This window comes from Anoplolepis gracilipes, chromosome 5 (assembly GCF_047496725.1).
Source record: "Anoplolepis gracilipes chromosome 5, ASM4749672v1, whole genome shotgun sequence".
Classification (NCBI taxonomy): Eukaryota; Metazoa; Arthropoda; class Insecta; order Hymenoptera; family Formicidae; genus Anoplolepis; species Anoplolepis gracilipes.
This window is the reverse complement of record NC_132974.1, coordinates 11,796,771-11,813,069: the sequence shown is the minus strand read 5'-3', so window position 1 is coordinate 11,813,069 and position 16,299 is coordinate 11,796,771. Positions and strand designations below refer to the sequence as shown.

Below are 16,299 nucleotides of genomic sequence, written 5' to 3'. Positions count from 1 at the left end.
TTTTATTCATATAGGATACGAGTTTGTAATATAGTTTCATATCTTTATTTAAAAATTTATTAGTAAAAAGTTATGTATAATTTGTATAATTTATTCATTTATGTTACTTTTTTACCATTATGTTTAGCATTATTGTTATACTTTTGTATATCACATGATATTGTAGTTTTCTTTTCTTCTTTCATTTATTGCCAGTTAATATAATTAGTTTTATCATTTATCAGAGTATACGAATCAGATCTCCGACGAAGATTATTTTACGTATTCTTGTCCGTAGCAGCCATCAATTTTGAAAACTCTGAATCCGGTCGAGACAGAAGTACAGCCGGTGTATTGAATTCAATGACCTTGCCGTCACTCATGACAAGAATACGATTGCACGTGACGACCGTTTGCAATCGGTGAGCAATCGTAAGCACGGTGCAATCCGCGAATTCATTCTGCAAAGTATTCTGCACCGTCGCTTCGGTTTCTGGATCGACTGCGGCCGTTGCCTCGTCTAGGATCAGCACCTGAAAAATTATTTCAGTTTTATTCACCATTTATTTTTACTTTAACATTTTAAAGAGATTCCGGAAATGAATCTCAAAACGTTGCAGAAATCGCAATTAAATGCTCGATAAAAACGTTTACCTTTGCACTATGCAATAAAGCCCTTGATAAACAAAGAAGCTGTCTCTCGCCAACACTCAAATTATTCCCGCCAAATCCAACGGAAGCATCGAGGTTTCCCGGCATAAGAGATACCCGATCTTTCATCTGTGTCTTTTCAAGAGCGCTCCAAATGTCACAGTCTGTATGTTGTTGGAAAGGGTCTAAATTGGATCTTAAAAACGAGTTCGATTAAAAAAAACATCCCAAGACAATCAGTAAAAGAATTGTACCTTATAGTTCCGCTGAATAAAATTGGATCCTGAGGAATGATTGATAATCTACTTCGTAACACGTCTAATTCCAATTTCGAGACGTCAATACCGTCGATTTTAATGATACCCTCACAAATCTCGACTAGTCGGAATAAAGCTACGACCAAAGAACTCTTACCGGATCCCGTGCGACCCACGATGCCTGAGACAATTTATGGTCAATCAATCATTTACATGAGAAAATATAATAAATATATATTACAGACAATAATATATATTTTTATTATATATTATATATTTATCTGTTACCTATTTTCTCTCCAGCCTTTACGTTAAAAGATACGTCAATCAACACGAGCGGTAGCTCTTCTCTGTATCTCAATTGGACAGCCTTAAATTCTATTTTGCCACGAGAAGGCCAATCGTCAGCTGGTTTAAAAGCGACCGTCTTGCTCGCACCTTCCCTTAGCAAAGTCTAAATAAAATAATAAAATTAAAATAAAAAATTATTAACATATTAGAGAGAACTAATATTAGAGAAAGAATATTATCCTCTCTCTAATATAAATATATTAGAAAGAGAAAATTAATTATATATTTGTGGATACATTTAACCGAATAATAAGAAATAAATTATTTATTCGTACTTTAAGATAATAACTGATCCTTTCCACGCTTATAAAGCGCACCTCGGTCTCAGACATCAGTCTGACTGTGTATTGAAAGATACCAGTCATCTGCGTGGCATATGCCATCGCCAAACCAGCGAAGGCTGGCGATATCTCATTTTTAAACGAGATTACGAGTAACGCGATTATGCAGGACGAGGCGATCACCAAACTGTCCAGTCTCACCGCAGACCATCTCATCGCAGCTTGGCACAGATGCTGGCACAGATTATTCGTGTTGAATAACTCCTCGAATCTGTCAATTAAAAATAATTGTTTTAAGTTAATATTTTGTTAAATTAACAATTCTTTAAATTGATTAAAAATCATATCTTTTTATTATTATTATATTGATTAATTACCTGTACAAGAAGTTCTTTTCCTTCTGAAACGCGTGAATTGTGCTCAAACCTTGGATCGTTGTTGTGACAAAACTTAAAACAGGAGACCGCGAAATGTTATCCATTCTTTTCAAATCCCTCATGCCTATTCTGCAGAGATGTACAAGATGAAATTTCAATTATCCCTATTGATCTATCATATGTACGTAAATTATGTAATAATAATAATATATTTACCTGAACAATTTGCTAACAAAGAAGAATAGTGTGCCGAATAGAAATAACGCTATCAAAAACCAAGGCAATACGCCGCAAATAAAGAAAATAGCGAAAGTACAGGTAAAAATATTTTGCACCATGTTTTCTATCGATATGGGTAAATAATTATCAACTGTAAAACAGGAACGTAATTAATCAAATCAGAAATGAAAAATCGCGATGTTGTATATATTTAGGATATTCACTGATCACACACTTTCGTCTATATCTCGACTGAAAACGTTTTGTATCCTGCCGCTAGGAGTGGTTTCGAAGAACATTAACGGAGAACCAATGATCTTGCGTAGAAATATGTTGTGCAATGTGGTCGAGGCTTTTATCGTGGTAAATGTGATGGCCAAGCCGCGAATGAAACCAGTCAATAGGATGCCGCCGATGCACGCGGCATAAACATTACGATAAAACGAAAAGTCAGGATTAACGATTATATCTTCCACGTACATGGTCTCATTACTTCCTGGTATAGTTACGTTCTGAAAATTGAATAAACTTAATATACTTTTGCAATAATATATAATATTAATGAAAAAAAATATAAGCATATATGATAATGAATATTTTTATTACTTAAAATATTTCTTACAATTAGTCAAACAAATACAGATACTTTAAAATGTATTAATCTTAAATTTATGTAATATATGTATACTAGGTATTACTTACACCTCCGCCAGCTTTAATCCACACGGCGAGCCACCAAGTACTGAACGCCGAGCTACCTACGTTCAAGAAGAACGTAAAAAATACGAGAACCGCGATTAAGTAACCACCTGTAGCTTCTATGTACGTATGATAAGTGTGCGACTTAACGGCTCCAGTTTCAGCCTTTTCCGCTACTGTTAAAACGGCTCCTAAATTTAAACGAAGAATAGAATTAGGAAGATCATCATTTAAAGAAGTTCATATTATAGAACTATGCGTGCGCACCTTTGTATGATTTTTCTTGATCATTTTCTTTATATCCAGATTCTGTTTTTTCCGATTCTAAACCACCAGTACCGATAATGCTTTTCTGCGTCATTCCCGCAAATTTTGCACTGTATGATAAAATGAAGATTTATTAAATTATTTTACTTTTTAAAGTCTATTGTTGTCTAATAATTCATAGAAAATAATAAACGTACGATGACAAATTATCTTCCGCAGCAACTGTGCCGCTCTTCACCATTGATGCATATTCTCTATCGAGTCGCATGAGATCTTCGTGGGTTCCATGCTCCACGATCTTACCCGCGCTCATCATGTAAATCTCGTCGCAATGCTTTAAAAACTGCAATAAACAAAAAATTTGGGACATTTTAAAATTTTGACAAATGTCAATTTTCTTTTCAAATTTATTCATTCTGGAAAACAATATAAAAAAATATGAAAGAATGCTTCTCATACTTTATTAATAAACGTCTTGGATTTAATTAAATAATATTTACCTGAATGTTATGTGTTACAAAAAGAACGGATTTGTTCCTAAGAGCCTCGACGATTAATTTTTCAAATATGTACGAGCCTACGTACGCGTCAACCGCGCTGAGAGGATCATCAAGGAAATAAATGTCCCTGAAATGAGACATTGGTCGCAAGGCGTTCGTCAAACTTATCAATAAAATATTGATGTGTACTTTTCAGAAACAGCAAACTGATCTTGCGCACCGATTGGCGTAGTATGCTCTCGCGAGCGCGATCCTCTGCTTTTGTCCCCCGGACAGATTGACACCCCTCTCGCCAATCTCGGTGTCGTCTCCGCCGGGCAACATGTTCAGATCCTCCTTTAGATTGCAGATTGTGATCGTATGATAGTAACGCTTGGCATCCAACTCCTCGCCAAACAAGATGTTCTCCTTGAAAGTGCCGTTTATGATCCACGCCTGTTGGCTGACGTAGGCGCAACTCCCCTCTCGCAGAATATGTCCTTTTGTCATCCTCAATTGTCCTAGAGCAGCCAGCAGCAGACTGGACTTACCACTGCCTACGTGACCACAGATACCGACCAGTTTTCCTTTGGGCGCTCCAAAGTGTATGTCGTTGAGAACCTCGACGTATTTGGCTTCTTGCGGTTGATTCAGATTGTCCAGTTCCATCGGATTATTTGTGGTTAATGATGACAAGTTCTTTCTATAAGCAATCAAAATGTAAGATTCTTAGGAGAGATTGTTACGATTATTATAACAGATATTTACTTTTTCTTGCTGTTGATTGACGCGTCCGTTTGAAGCTTCATGCTGTCGCAAACAAAAGTACCGTTGGCGATGGCAACTGCTTGAGATCTTACTATCGGTTTCGACGCTTGACAACTACCCTCGTCCAACAGCAACACGCTCTGTGCAAATATCGTTTCGTTAGTCAAATTATTCTACTCGACAGATTATTGAAAAAATATAAAGCGATCATAAAAGCAATATTAAAGAGCTTGAGAGAGTTGATAGTGAAATTTAATAGAGAAATAAAATAATAAAGCATATGTAGTCAGAAATTATGTAATAGATTAATTTCTAAAATCAGATACAAATTATATATAGCGATATACTTGCTTTTTAAACTCTTTCGTAACTATACATTATCTGCACAATTGTTACAAATATAAGCAAAGCCGACTTTATAACATGAATGTCGAATAAAATTCTCCAAGGTAAGCGTGCATTAGCAAAACAAAAGCTAATTCGATTACAACAAAGGATGAAAAACGTTAATTCTCAAACATTAAGTATCTGTTATTATTGTGCATTTCTACTAGATATAGATGTAAGGAGATAAACACCTTTATTCTGCCAAAAGTTATCTTTACCGCAGCAATATTAACTAAGGCCACTTGCAAAAACATGAAAGAAGTACGAATTTGAGCATTGAGCACCGATACGAAGGGAAACACCTGAAAAGTAATGCAGTGTAGAATCAAAAATGGCCAATTAGTACGATTGTACTACACATTAGCGTGGGAACATTTTGACATCTCATGCACCCCCAAACTCGATATTATTGATAGCTGACAGTTTGAATATTCCACATAAAATTCAAAGGAATCGCTAATGGCAGCTATTCGAGTGTAACAGGGTGCAGTGTTTACAAGGCATGCAGTGTTTACCCATCGCGTTTACTCCATCCGTTACTCCATTACTTTTACTTTTATGAGCTCGAAAGCGTGTGCTTTTTTACCATTAAAATAACATTTATCTCGTATATCTATTATTACAGTACCCGTACTGTGTTCTTTTGCTGGCTAATCTTTTTACAAAAATTTAATTATATGAAAATTTTGTCGCATCGATCAGATACATTTGATCGATTTGACAAACTGAATTTCATACTTGAAGTTAATCATATACATATATTTCAATATCTTGATGAAAAGTGATAACAATTTATGGGAAACTATATCTGTTAAATACATGCAAGTATCGACTTCGTAATAATAGATACAAATTCATTAAGCTGTACATGAAATCAATCGAACACTGGAGACCTTGATTCTTCTAAGAGCTATGAGAGCGCTGATAAAATATCGTGTGGTATCCTTAAGTGATGTGAGTGCCAGTCTAAGCAAATTTCCGAATAATGTGGTCATTGGGAAAGCCTGCAATGTATGATCCGTTAAGTGCAACATTGATTGTACAATCGGGAGAAGAACGCTAATAAAAAAATTAGAAAATTGCAAACATCTATAAAAATTTAAAAAAATACCAATATATTTCCTTCAAAAGATTTATCTCATTAAATTTTCTTACCTTTGAAGGTATTCGATTTTTCCTGACACACATAAAATTAAGATATTGATGAAAACAAACGGAATATTAAAAAATGTTATCAAAATTGTATCGATGGATTGTACTCTATACCTGTGCGGCCGTTAATCCACTGCCCGAGGCAACTTGTGCTAAAAATGTAATGATCGCGGATATCACAGGTACAGCTGGCGTTAAAGAAATGCTAAGGCTTTGAAAATATGCAGTCTTATGAAGCCAACGTTCTTCCTTTTTCCGTATGGCTGCAAAAACGCGTTATTTTTATATATATATATATATATATATATATATATGTATATATAAAAGATGTAAAGAATATATATATATATATATATATATATATTCTTTACATCTTTTTAATTAAAAAATTTTATAGGAAAAAATTAGAATGTGAAAGTGTAAATTATTCTTACCGAGAAGTTTCTGGCTAAAATATTTCTCCCAGGAATACATCTTGATCAATTTTATGCATTCCAAGATTTCGCTCATAACTCGCACTCGAGCGTCCGTAATATTTACAGACTTTGAGCGAAAATAACCGGTCGCGCGAGAAATAAGGTACTGCAAATTGTTAATGACGTCATATTTTTGCCAAATTATACACAAAATACATACAGGACAAGTCGTTTACCTGACACGGGTAGAACGATAGAAAAGCTATTATTCCTATCAAAGCAATGGGATTGAACAACCACAATACATAAATTATACCGCAACTTAGGACTATTGGTCCACTGATAATCATTGGTCCGTAAATAACGACGTCAAAGAGTCTTTGACTGTCGTTACAGAACAAATTGATTACCTAAAAAAATAAGTAGCAAATGTATCGCATATAGATCCTTCCTAGTATCATAAGTTTTACAAAGCAAATCTAGTATCTCACTTCTCCTGTACTTTTATTGCCAAGACTGTTTAACCTGATAATCTTCTTATATAACAAAGCCACGCAAGCTGACTTTAGTCGTAATCCAGTCTTGTAGTTCATATTCCATGTCCAGGTGAAAAAGAAAGCGCGTAGAGAATCGCACAGCATCAGTAATAGAACCCATTTAAAACCATCCCAGAAATCTTCCTCTGAAGATTCTACATGCTCCAGTATTTTCCTCATTAATATAGTCTAAATAAGATTCTGCATTATAACACGGCGATACAATGTAATAATAATTACTGATAAAGATAATCTTACAGGACTTATAAATCCAAAGATAAGAGAACAGCTTAATAAAAAACACGATATGAAAATTCTTGTGCGAATAAATCTCCATGCAACCTTGAAAAAGGAGGCTGCATTGGGACCATTTTTACTTAACTCCTGTTGCCAAAGTATATCGAGTCTGAAAAAATAATTCTTGTTGTATTGTAACAATCTGACAAATACAATATTATAATTGGCTTACCTTAGTGCATTGTACTCGCAGGTATCATATAAGGAAATGTCTGGCAAGTCCTTAATTGTAAGTCCTTTCTTGTAAGCTTTCCACAAGTACGGTGTCATCCATGTTATATACACATAAGAAAATAAACCTGCATTATCCGCTGGCCAATTTTCTTTTTTCCTATAAAGTGTATTTTTATAACTAATACCATGTTATATAGATCTTAAATTGCTAATATAAAAATTATTATTTTAATACTTTTAAGATTAAAGAATTTATTGTAAGTATACATACTGATTTTGATATCGCACTGGGATTAAATTACTCAGAGCATGATTATATTTTTTTATTCCAGATTTTGGAATATATTCCCTAACTTGTTTGGCTGTGCTACTACTCGCCTTTGGTAGTAGAGATTGCTGCTGTTGCCTGTCAGGCTCCATAGATCTAATAGAAAATTAAAAATAAGAATTAAAGAATGTTTTTATCCTTACATACTTGAACCATTAGTTCAAATGATTAAATGCAAGTATTTTTCATAAAATCTTTTCCTCTTGAAAAACACAAAATATGTTTAATATAACTCATGTTATAAAATGATTTCATACCTTTCATTATGATTGTGCTGTGTATTACTTTCAGCCTGCTTGCTATTGCCATTGTTGCCTTCCATTTGACTCATCGTTGCAGGACTGTATTTTTATTCTAAACAAAAATATAATAAATAACGTACTCATAAAATCTGAAAATTGCATTTTACGTAATAACAAACCGATCTTCTTGAAAGAGATAAGAACTGATAATCACAAGAAAGTGTATTGATAACAAAAATAGAATCACACATAAAGATATACTACATGTACAACCGGTACCACGATCTTATCATTCCTGGGAATGTTAAATACATAATATGCGACATATAATCCCGAAAATAATATATTCCAATCTATGCATACATTCAACAAGATATGTAAATAATAAAAATTGCCCGATGATATTGTTCCGTCTATTATTATGCCGGTTTTACTCACCTCGCTGATAATCAGCGAACAGGATATGTTATTCTCGTGACGAGAGAAGTAATTACCATTCGCCAAGTGCACTAGCGTGATATCGATAAGAGCAGTACTTAATCTCATGGCATCATTAATAAGGTGCGTACGTACTTTTTGAATTCTCGTCTCGCGCGCGACCAGGGACCGGGCAGGGCAGAGACACGACACACGTACAGATATACGCACACATATACACGTATCACTCATACACATCACACGTACGTCACGCATACTTCTAGATTTAAAAACCTATTAAGGATACGAAGCGCCACGATTTTTACGATATGAAAACGACATTCAACATGGGAACACACCTGTGAAACACACGACATATAAGAACAGCGGTGTTCAAACTGATATTTCTACAGCTGAAATTCCAATGACGTCCCTACAGCTGAAATCTCAACGCGCGAAAATGAGTATTTTTATTTTTAATCCACGACTGCATTTACCTTGTACTGTCGAAATTCAGTAGGCAAAAATTGCAGGATCTTCGATCTGTGGTTATAAATGTAAATTGAGGTTGAGGTCAATGCGCTCGCATTGCACAGAATAATCTTTTATCGAGGCTGTTCGCTTTTGGATGGGCGTGGACACACATGTCATTAAGGATATTAACTTCGTTTTCTGACGCACAGTTTTTAATCCTTTCTCGTTCCGGGGACCTTCGCTTAAGGGTACAATGAATGAACTCTGCGTGCATTGTTTATTCAATGAAGCGTGATTAAGCCTTATGAACAGTTTATACATGAGCGACACGTCGCGTATCGTGTTGGCCGTGACTGTATATAGGGTGTCGATTAAAAAATCATCGATTAGACAATCACGTTACTGACTTATTTACACAAGTTATAAATGATAGGGATTATATAAGGTTTTATCTAAACTTCTTAAATAAACAAAGTCTGAATATAACACTTCTATAGATTAATTTCACAATAGGAAGTTTACAATTGTTAGATTCTTAACTTGATAACTCGTGAAAAATGATCTAGAAAATTAATTTCATTTCATTTTTAAGATAAAAATCTTACATAGAAGACCAAGAAAATATAACATATAAATAAGCTAATCAGATAATCAGTGTGCATGATTATTACATACATATATATATATATATATATATATATATATACACACACACATTTATTTTATATCAAATGTTAAGCATACTGAGATCTAAGATCTGAAATAATGAAGGCTGATAATTTTCTCAGATTTAATGTGTTGATTTTCCCCAAAACTCTGGAAATATCTAATTCAAATTGTAACATAAAATATATCTAATTTATTTGTGTGATATTTTATTATAAGGAATTTTAATTAATCTTTTTCTGTATTTTTCATTTTTTTTATATTCAAATATTTCAAGAGAATACAAACCGAAACTAGACTTATACTATATAAAAGATGTACACGTTGACAGCTGATACCTCCTTATGCACATCTTAACATCTATATCAATGAAAATTATAATTCTTACTCGAAAATTACAATACCTCATATAGTACATTATCGCATGATGAAAGATGAGTGTGTGTGTGAGTGTATGTGTGTGTATGTGTGTGGGTGGTCTGTGCAAATTCGTATCCTGCACAGTAATTATGATAATAAACTTATCAAAGTGCGATTGCAAACTATTAGTCAGTTCTATTACAATCGTACATTTTGCAATTTGTCGCTACATCGCTCGACGCATACAAATATCACGTCTAAGCTTGCATCAAAATTATTATAACGCAGACGAATTATCTAATACATGAAGAATTGTCTAATCATTAACATTAAATTAGAATCGATATTGCATGGAAAACAAGAAATATTCTTCTTGCGTAGTTAGTCTAATATTGCTAAACTAAAAATAACTTTTTTGCAATATCTTGTTTAATGAATGTTAAATGTATTTCAACGACATTATAACGTACGATTGTAACATTACGTCCGATTCAAATGAATATACATATAATTGAAATAAAACGCTATTGATAAAAAAATATTTCCGCCTTTTCCAATTTTCACATTCACTTGGTAAGTAAATCACATATTTTATGTTAAATTTTTATAATTATTATCTATATATAAAGAATAAGCAAGTACTTACACACTATCGATTTGGCTTACAGTCGTTATCTAATATATAATTATAAATCGAGGACTATGGAAAAAAAGAAAAAATTTCGATTCGCATATTGCATCAGATTGTGATTTATCATTTCAGCAATGATCACTTTGATTCTTTAAATGTTTATAATCGTCATTTATTTAGCGTTAAAAACGCATCGCCCAGTCTCAAAAACTATTATAATTGTTACCGCCCAATTGCGAGTTGAAGCCTCTGTTGTTCGGCGAGTATCCTGGCCTAAAGTTATTACCTAAACCTGTGTACAAACGATACGATATATATATGTATACATTAAGAAAACATTTAAAGTTTTTTCAGAGATCGAAAAAGTTAAAATAAATGAAGATATAATTGTAAATATAATAATTAACTGATTGGTTTAATTTTTTAGATTTTTTAAATCACTAATTCAAAAATAAAAATTATGTAACAATAAAAATATCTCAACGTTTAATAGTAACATATTATGTTTATACACGTTATATTCTTTATAAAACAGATTAGAATTTAGACTTTTGTTTTAAACATTTTCAATAATTAGGACTCTTACCTTTACATTTTCGGTAATTAGAACTCTTACCTCCACAGAAATTGCCAATGCCACTTAGTGACATGCCACTCGACCCGCCGGTTGAGTTTAGGAACAGTTCAATGTATCTATGCGACATGTGGCTTTTATCCTATAACAAAATATAAAGAAATTAAAATAAGATTTACTTTATTCCACAATATTCTTTAAAAATTGTTTTATCTAAATAAATTCCAAGTGTAATTTTAGGGGGAAAAAAAAACAAAATCATACGAACCTTGCACATTGCTTTTACAGCTTCTTCGTGAGTCGCGAATTCTACGTCAGCTTCTCCCGATGGACGACCGCCATTCTCAAGAATAATGCGGACATTTACCGGTTCAATTGGTCTGAAGAACTATAAAATAATATTCAAAATGTGTTATTATATCGGAAAATAATGAGCCTCTTTAAAAGGCAGGGTCTTATATGGAGTTATTATTGACTATAAAGAAAAGAAGCTTACATCAGCTATGTCTTGTTCTGTCGCCTTGAATGGCAGTCCTCGCATATGAATACTGTGAACACTTGAATTACCACCCCAAGAATCATTATTGCCTCTGTAATTATTGCCCTTCATGTCCATACCACCGCGCATTCCCATATTGCCGCCACGAGATCCGTAATTGTTTCCACTTCCCCATGGACCGCTATCAAAGTCTAAAATAAAATTGTAAAATCCATAGCAAAAAAATAGATAGAATAGATTGTAAGATCTAAGAAGTAGAGATTATATATAGAAATATAAATACATACGTAATGAATTTGTACGTGTATTGTATAATAATTCTCTATTACGGTTTTCTCCTGCGCGATAGTCTCCATACTTCGATAGATGATGTAAGGAATCACCTCTATTTCTGGATCCTCTGCCATTATTGCTGAAGCGATTCATCCCGCCGAAGCGATCACCGCGAGTGTACGGCGCGGGCCTTTGATTGAAGCCGCCCATAGGACCGCCGCGCATTTTCGGCCCGATACTCGCGCGTACCTCGGATAAGCTGCTTCGGAAGATCTCGATATATCTGTTAATGATCGAAGATAGAGACGATGTTAGAGAGAGTTCGAGCAAATAAATTGTATCGTTATCGTCATTATTGCTATTCTCACCATATACATTGTTATCAAATCGTAAACTCAACGAGATTTTAATGGTATTTATAAATTCAAAAAATCACGAATAATAGTGACGTGAAAGAGACAAGAAAAAATAAAACTGTAATTAACACGAAGGTTCTAGAGGAATCGGTTCACTGCACAACAGTAATAAGAAATTAATTATTTACGGTTTGATTTATAATAAAAGAAAAGAAACTTGTGTGTTAATGTTAAAGTTGACTTTACAAATGTGTGACAGAACAACTGTATTCATACTAAACCTCCGCATTTTTTATTTTTTTTTTTTATTAAACCTGCGAAGACCCTCCAGCGACGAAATCGCTTCTCGATGTATCTACGTCACATGTACCCGATACAAGCCCATGCGACGTCGACGATCTTCAGGCAAGCCACGGTTTTTATAATTGCACCTTCTGCAGATAAACATTTCTATAGACGTGGAATTTTTCATAGACTCGACTTATTTAGTATACAATAGCTTCTCATGTAATAAGTTTCATGTACTGCAAAAATGTCCTAAGATAATGATAAAGCATTCTCTCTCGACAAGCTTATATTTTCTTTTTATCTTAAGATAAATATTTATCCACAGAAAGTACAGTTATGCATGTTATTTTTGGATCGATGGTTACTATTTCTGTCTTTCTTTCTTTCTTTCTGTCTCTCTTTCTGTTGCGCCCATCGAGCTTTGGCTTGCCCTACCCATCTCCCATGGGACTTGGTGATGATGATAAGGGGCTACCTCCCGCCCCCCGGCACCCACCCACGGGTATAAGTTGGGTCCACAGTACTTTCGCTTACGTATTATGATTATTTGGTTGTAATTGTGTGTTTTCAGAGAGGCAGTTTCTTTATGTCAGATTAAAAAAAGAAATTGTCTAGAAAACTTTTCTTCTTTCAAGAAAAGTTTCATGTTCATTGAAAAATTAATTCGAAAATCCATTAGTCTTATCAAAGAGTTTTCCCTAGATAATTTTCTATGCAAATTAAGATTATATATAAATCAAAATAAGTTTTCTTACATTACAGACTTTTGAAATATGTGAATATAAACGTTGATAGTTTAAATGCGATACAATTTATATTTTATTTTTGCTCTAAGGCGAAAAATTTGTTCTAAGCAAAAATCGGTTAAAGAAACTGCATCCGTATTGTAAAATTTGTTCCCGCTATTAAATGAAATGTATATAGCTAAATATACTACGTTCATTAATATAAATGATATGGAAAAGTCATAAGTATACCCAAACCCAGAGCTATAGCGTCTCAGTGCCCCACCTGTGTCCTATCTTTTCCTTGTGTTTCTGCAGAGCGCGCTCCGCAACATCTTTGTTAACAAATTGAACGTAAGCCTCCCCAGTACTGCGGCCCGTGTAGTCTGTCGGTAGTGAAATCCCGTTCGGCAATATCTCCAACCCTGACCCACACATAATCAAACATCGACATTGTAGCTTATAGGCACCCATTAAGGAAAAAGAGAAGTTATGGTCAGGTTTATTAAAAACCCTTATAAACAAAAAAAAAACAAAAAGAAAAAAATAGGAAGATTGTTAAAACTTTAAAGTCGCGCTAAATACGCGCACATTTTTTTCTTTTATTTCTTACTTTCTTTTTTTCTCTTCTGTGTTTCTCCTTGTATAGACAAAACTATACAATAAATTTCTCGCGTCCGAAAAACCAGAGTTAAGAATTAAGCTCGATTCACCGAGTCGAGTGCAACGAAAATTTTTTTCTTCCGTTTGGTTTCACAAATCATAATAAAATAATCCATGGCACAACTCAGCTCTTTGCAGAATCTTAAATCTTAACTGAGGCATCGACACTGGAACACAGGAACTTCGCTTTCGATGAAGTTTAATATCAGTTCATCAATATATTATCTTGATCGAGATTCATTAATGTTAATAAACAATTTTACGATAAAGCTACAATATTGTTATCTTTATAATTGCAAGAGAATAATACACATAGATATATAAAAATAATAATTTTATATCAGAACCATCGAAAGTATTCTGTCGCTGTGTTCCCGAGATAATCCTCCAATTTCGTATCTATATATTTTTATATATGAAAGGAGGGACTATAAAAGAAAGAAAGCTACATACTTGTAAAAGATAAACGAGTGTCTGTCTCAAGAATTAATCAAAATATCCATGACATTCACTAATCAATTAATAAGCATTAACATGTGATTTTATTGTTTAGCAAATATGTACCTGAGAAGAATTGTGCTATTTCTTCTTTCGAACAACCGAACGGCAGACCACGTAATCTCACGCAACCATCATCCATTGCATTCTCCAAGTTAAGGCCGCTCCTTTTCACGACCCATTCCATCTCCCCGCGTTTTGCTTTAAAAACTAAAACAGTGACAATAATGGAATTATTATAAGATTGACAAATAAAAAAAAAACAAAATATTTAAGTATTTATATTAAAACTAAACTAAAAAAAGATAATTTGCAAAAGTTTTTTAAATGTAAATATATATATTAAAAGAATTTATATATTATAAAATATATTATATAATATAAAAAATTAACCTTCAATATAGCGATGGCCCATATGATCTCTGTCTCTTTTGCAAGCCTTCTCAATATCTTCTGGAGTATCCATTTCTACATAAGCCTCACCACTGGGCCTTCCCTCACGGGACATAGTCATGTGAACGCCATTCTTGCCATTAGAAATGGAGCAGTCGCCAAAAAACTTCATGATCTCGTCCACAGTAGTGGACCATGGCAATCCACGCATTTTAACGACATATCCTTCATCCTCGTGATCCCCACTGCCACTCGACATGATTCTAACGTAATTTTATTCTAAATGATCTCTGTAAAAGTGCAAATGTAAAATATCAGCGTAAATATATATATATATATATAATCTATTTTGTAATTATTTTATCTAATATAGCATAATAGAATAATAATGATAATGAAAAAAGCCGCACCAAAGATAAGATAACTCAAGCATACAAGATACTAATAATTTCGTAATACTCAAGTTTTCAAAATATTTAACATCCCATGTTTATGTACGGTGACATCTTGGAAACAATGTTTTTGTTTCGAGAAACATACGCCGAAATTACAAATGTAAAAAAAAAAAAAAAAAGAAAAAAGAAAATCAAATTTAACATCGAAATATCAAATATCGACGATAAAAAAAATCTCCAAAACTCCACGTGCACTTCGGCTTCTCTCGGCTTGATCTGTAAATAAGTGCTTATAAATATTGACGGAGAGGCGAAATAATAAAGCACAAAAATAGTTTCGATGAAATAGATCGTCCGATAAACCACGTGCCACGTTCACGTTTGAATTACTGCGGAATAAAATCGTCAAAATCGTTGCGATTTGCGTCGAGAAAATTATCAAGCTCGCATTACGATGGAACTGGAAGCACCAGCGAGAGAAAGAAAGCGTTTCCCGCAAATTCCGTCCGTAAAGAAATCCTCGTCATGGCACGCGATAGCATTCAGGATAGGATCCGCGACATCAAGTCGCTCAATTGATCGTAATCGCATAACGGGAGAATCGTGATTAATTGCTATTTCTGCTCTCGAATTCGAGCTTATTCGTTGCTACGAGCGAAACGTACCTAAGATATCAGCGATCGGCGTCAAAATAGCTCCCAAACACCCCGAAAACGTACGAACCGCAACCCGCAACAAGCTCAGGCAAAATGGTGCGCAACAACAGAGAGTCCAAGCACGATTCGACTAAAATTCTAACAAAATGGTAGACGTTCTAATGAATGCCCAATGCCCACGATACAATTGCACACATCCGCTTTATCGACCGGTGGCTAGGGTAACTAGAACGATCGGCCAATCAGAGAGCTCTGCGTTCAAGTGGCCAATGAAACGTCACTTCCTTTGATGCTGCTCACATAATTATATATATATATAAATTTATGTATAAATATATATTTTTTCTCCTTATACAAAAATTTTACTTAAAAAAACAATGCATCCTTTTAATTACTTTTTTTTCTTGTTACTTTTCCTTCACGTGCGCTGGTTTTGACGCATGCGCAGAAACTGTTTTACTTCACGTGCATAAATCTAGTTGTGTGTGTGTTCCAAAATTTCCCGAAATTGTTAGAACCCCTTCCCTTTCCGGAAATCTTCCAATCATTTCAGAACAAACTTTATTAATGT

The 16,299-nt window shown here is 34.0% G+C and overlaps 2 protein-coding genes across 9 annotated transcripts; both read right to left on the bottom strand.

The window, feature by feature from the left end:
* Positions 1 to 257: 257 nt before the first annotated feature.
* On the bottom strand, positions 258 to 8,907 carry LOC140666283 (ATP-binding cassette sub-family C member 5-like). Of its 5 annotated transcripts, none has more exons than XM_072893297.1 (25): positions 8,775 to 8,907; positions 7,876 to 7,972; positions 7,562 to 7,714; positions 7,289 to 7,447; positions 7,078 to 7,225; positions 6,775 to 7,008; positions 6,520 to 6,693; positions 6,302 to 6,449; positions 5,982 to 6,130; positions 5,609 to 5,719; positions 4,907 to 5,017; positions 4,329 to 4,468; positions 3,802 to 4,263; positions 3,582 to 3,708; positions 3,279 to 3,424; positions 3,082 to 3,191; positions 2,818 to 3,005; positions 2,351 to 2,627; positions 2,113 to 2,266; positions 1,897 to 2,025; positions 1,514 to 1,790; positions 1,176 to 1,341; positions 885 to 1,068; positions 634 to 826; positions 258 to 512 (listed from the first exon to the last, which is right to left on the bottom strand). In XM_072893297.1, the coding sequence occupies exons 2-25, from the start codon at positions 7,947 to 7,949 to the stop codon at positions 258 to 260; spliced, it is 4,269 nt and encodes a 1,422-aa protein (XP_072749398.1). In that variant the 5' UTR covers positions 7,950 to 7,972; positions 8,775 to 8,907. The 5 variants fall into 5 exon arrangements, with proteins under 5 accessions (XP_072749398.1, XP_072749397.1, XP_072749400.1 ...); XM_072893296.1 differs by lacking the exon at positions 8,775 to 8,907 and adding an exon at positions 8,299 to 8,738; XM_072893299.1 differs by lacking the exons at positions 4,907 to 5,017; positions 8,775 to 8,907 and adding an exon at positions 8,299 to 8,737.
* On the bottom strand, positions 8,775 to 15,891 carry Glo (heterogeneous nuclear ribonucleoprotein glorund). 4 transcript variants are annotated; one of them, XM_072893302.1, is made up of 9 exons: positions 15,738 to 15,891; positions 14,678 to 14,967; positions 14,351 to 14,494; positions 13,410 to 13,548; positions 11,769 to 12,037; positions 11,479 to 11,672; positions 11,251 to 11,370; positions 10,995 to 11,124; positions 8,775 to 10,700 (listed from the first exon to the last, which is right to left on the bottom strand). In XM_072893302.1, the coding sequence occupies exons 2-9, from the start codon at positions 14,934 to 14,936 to the stop codon at positions 10,612 to 10,614; spliced, it is 1,344 nt and encodes a 447-aa protein (XP_072749403.1). In that variant the 5' UTR covers positions 14,937 to 14,967; positions 15,738 to 15,891; the 3' UTR covers positions 8,775 to 10,611. The 4 variants fall into 4 exon arrangements, with proteins under 4 accessions (XP_072749403.1, XP_072749404.1, XP_072749405.1 ...); XM_072893303.1 differs by having other exon boundaries at positions 11,025 to 11,124; XM_072893304.1 differs by having other exon boundaries at positions 11,865 to 12,037.
* Positions 15,892 to 16,299: the final 408 nt, after the last annotated feature.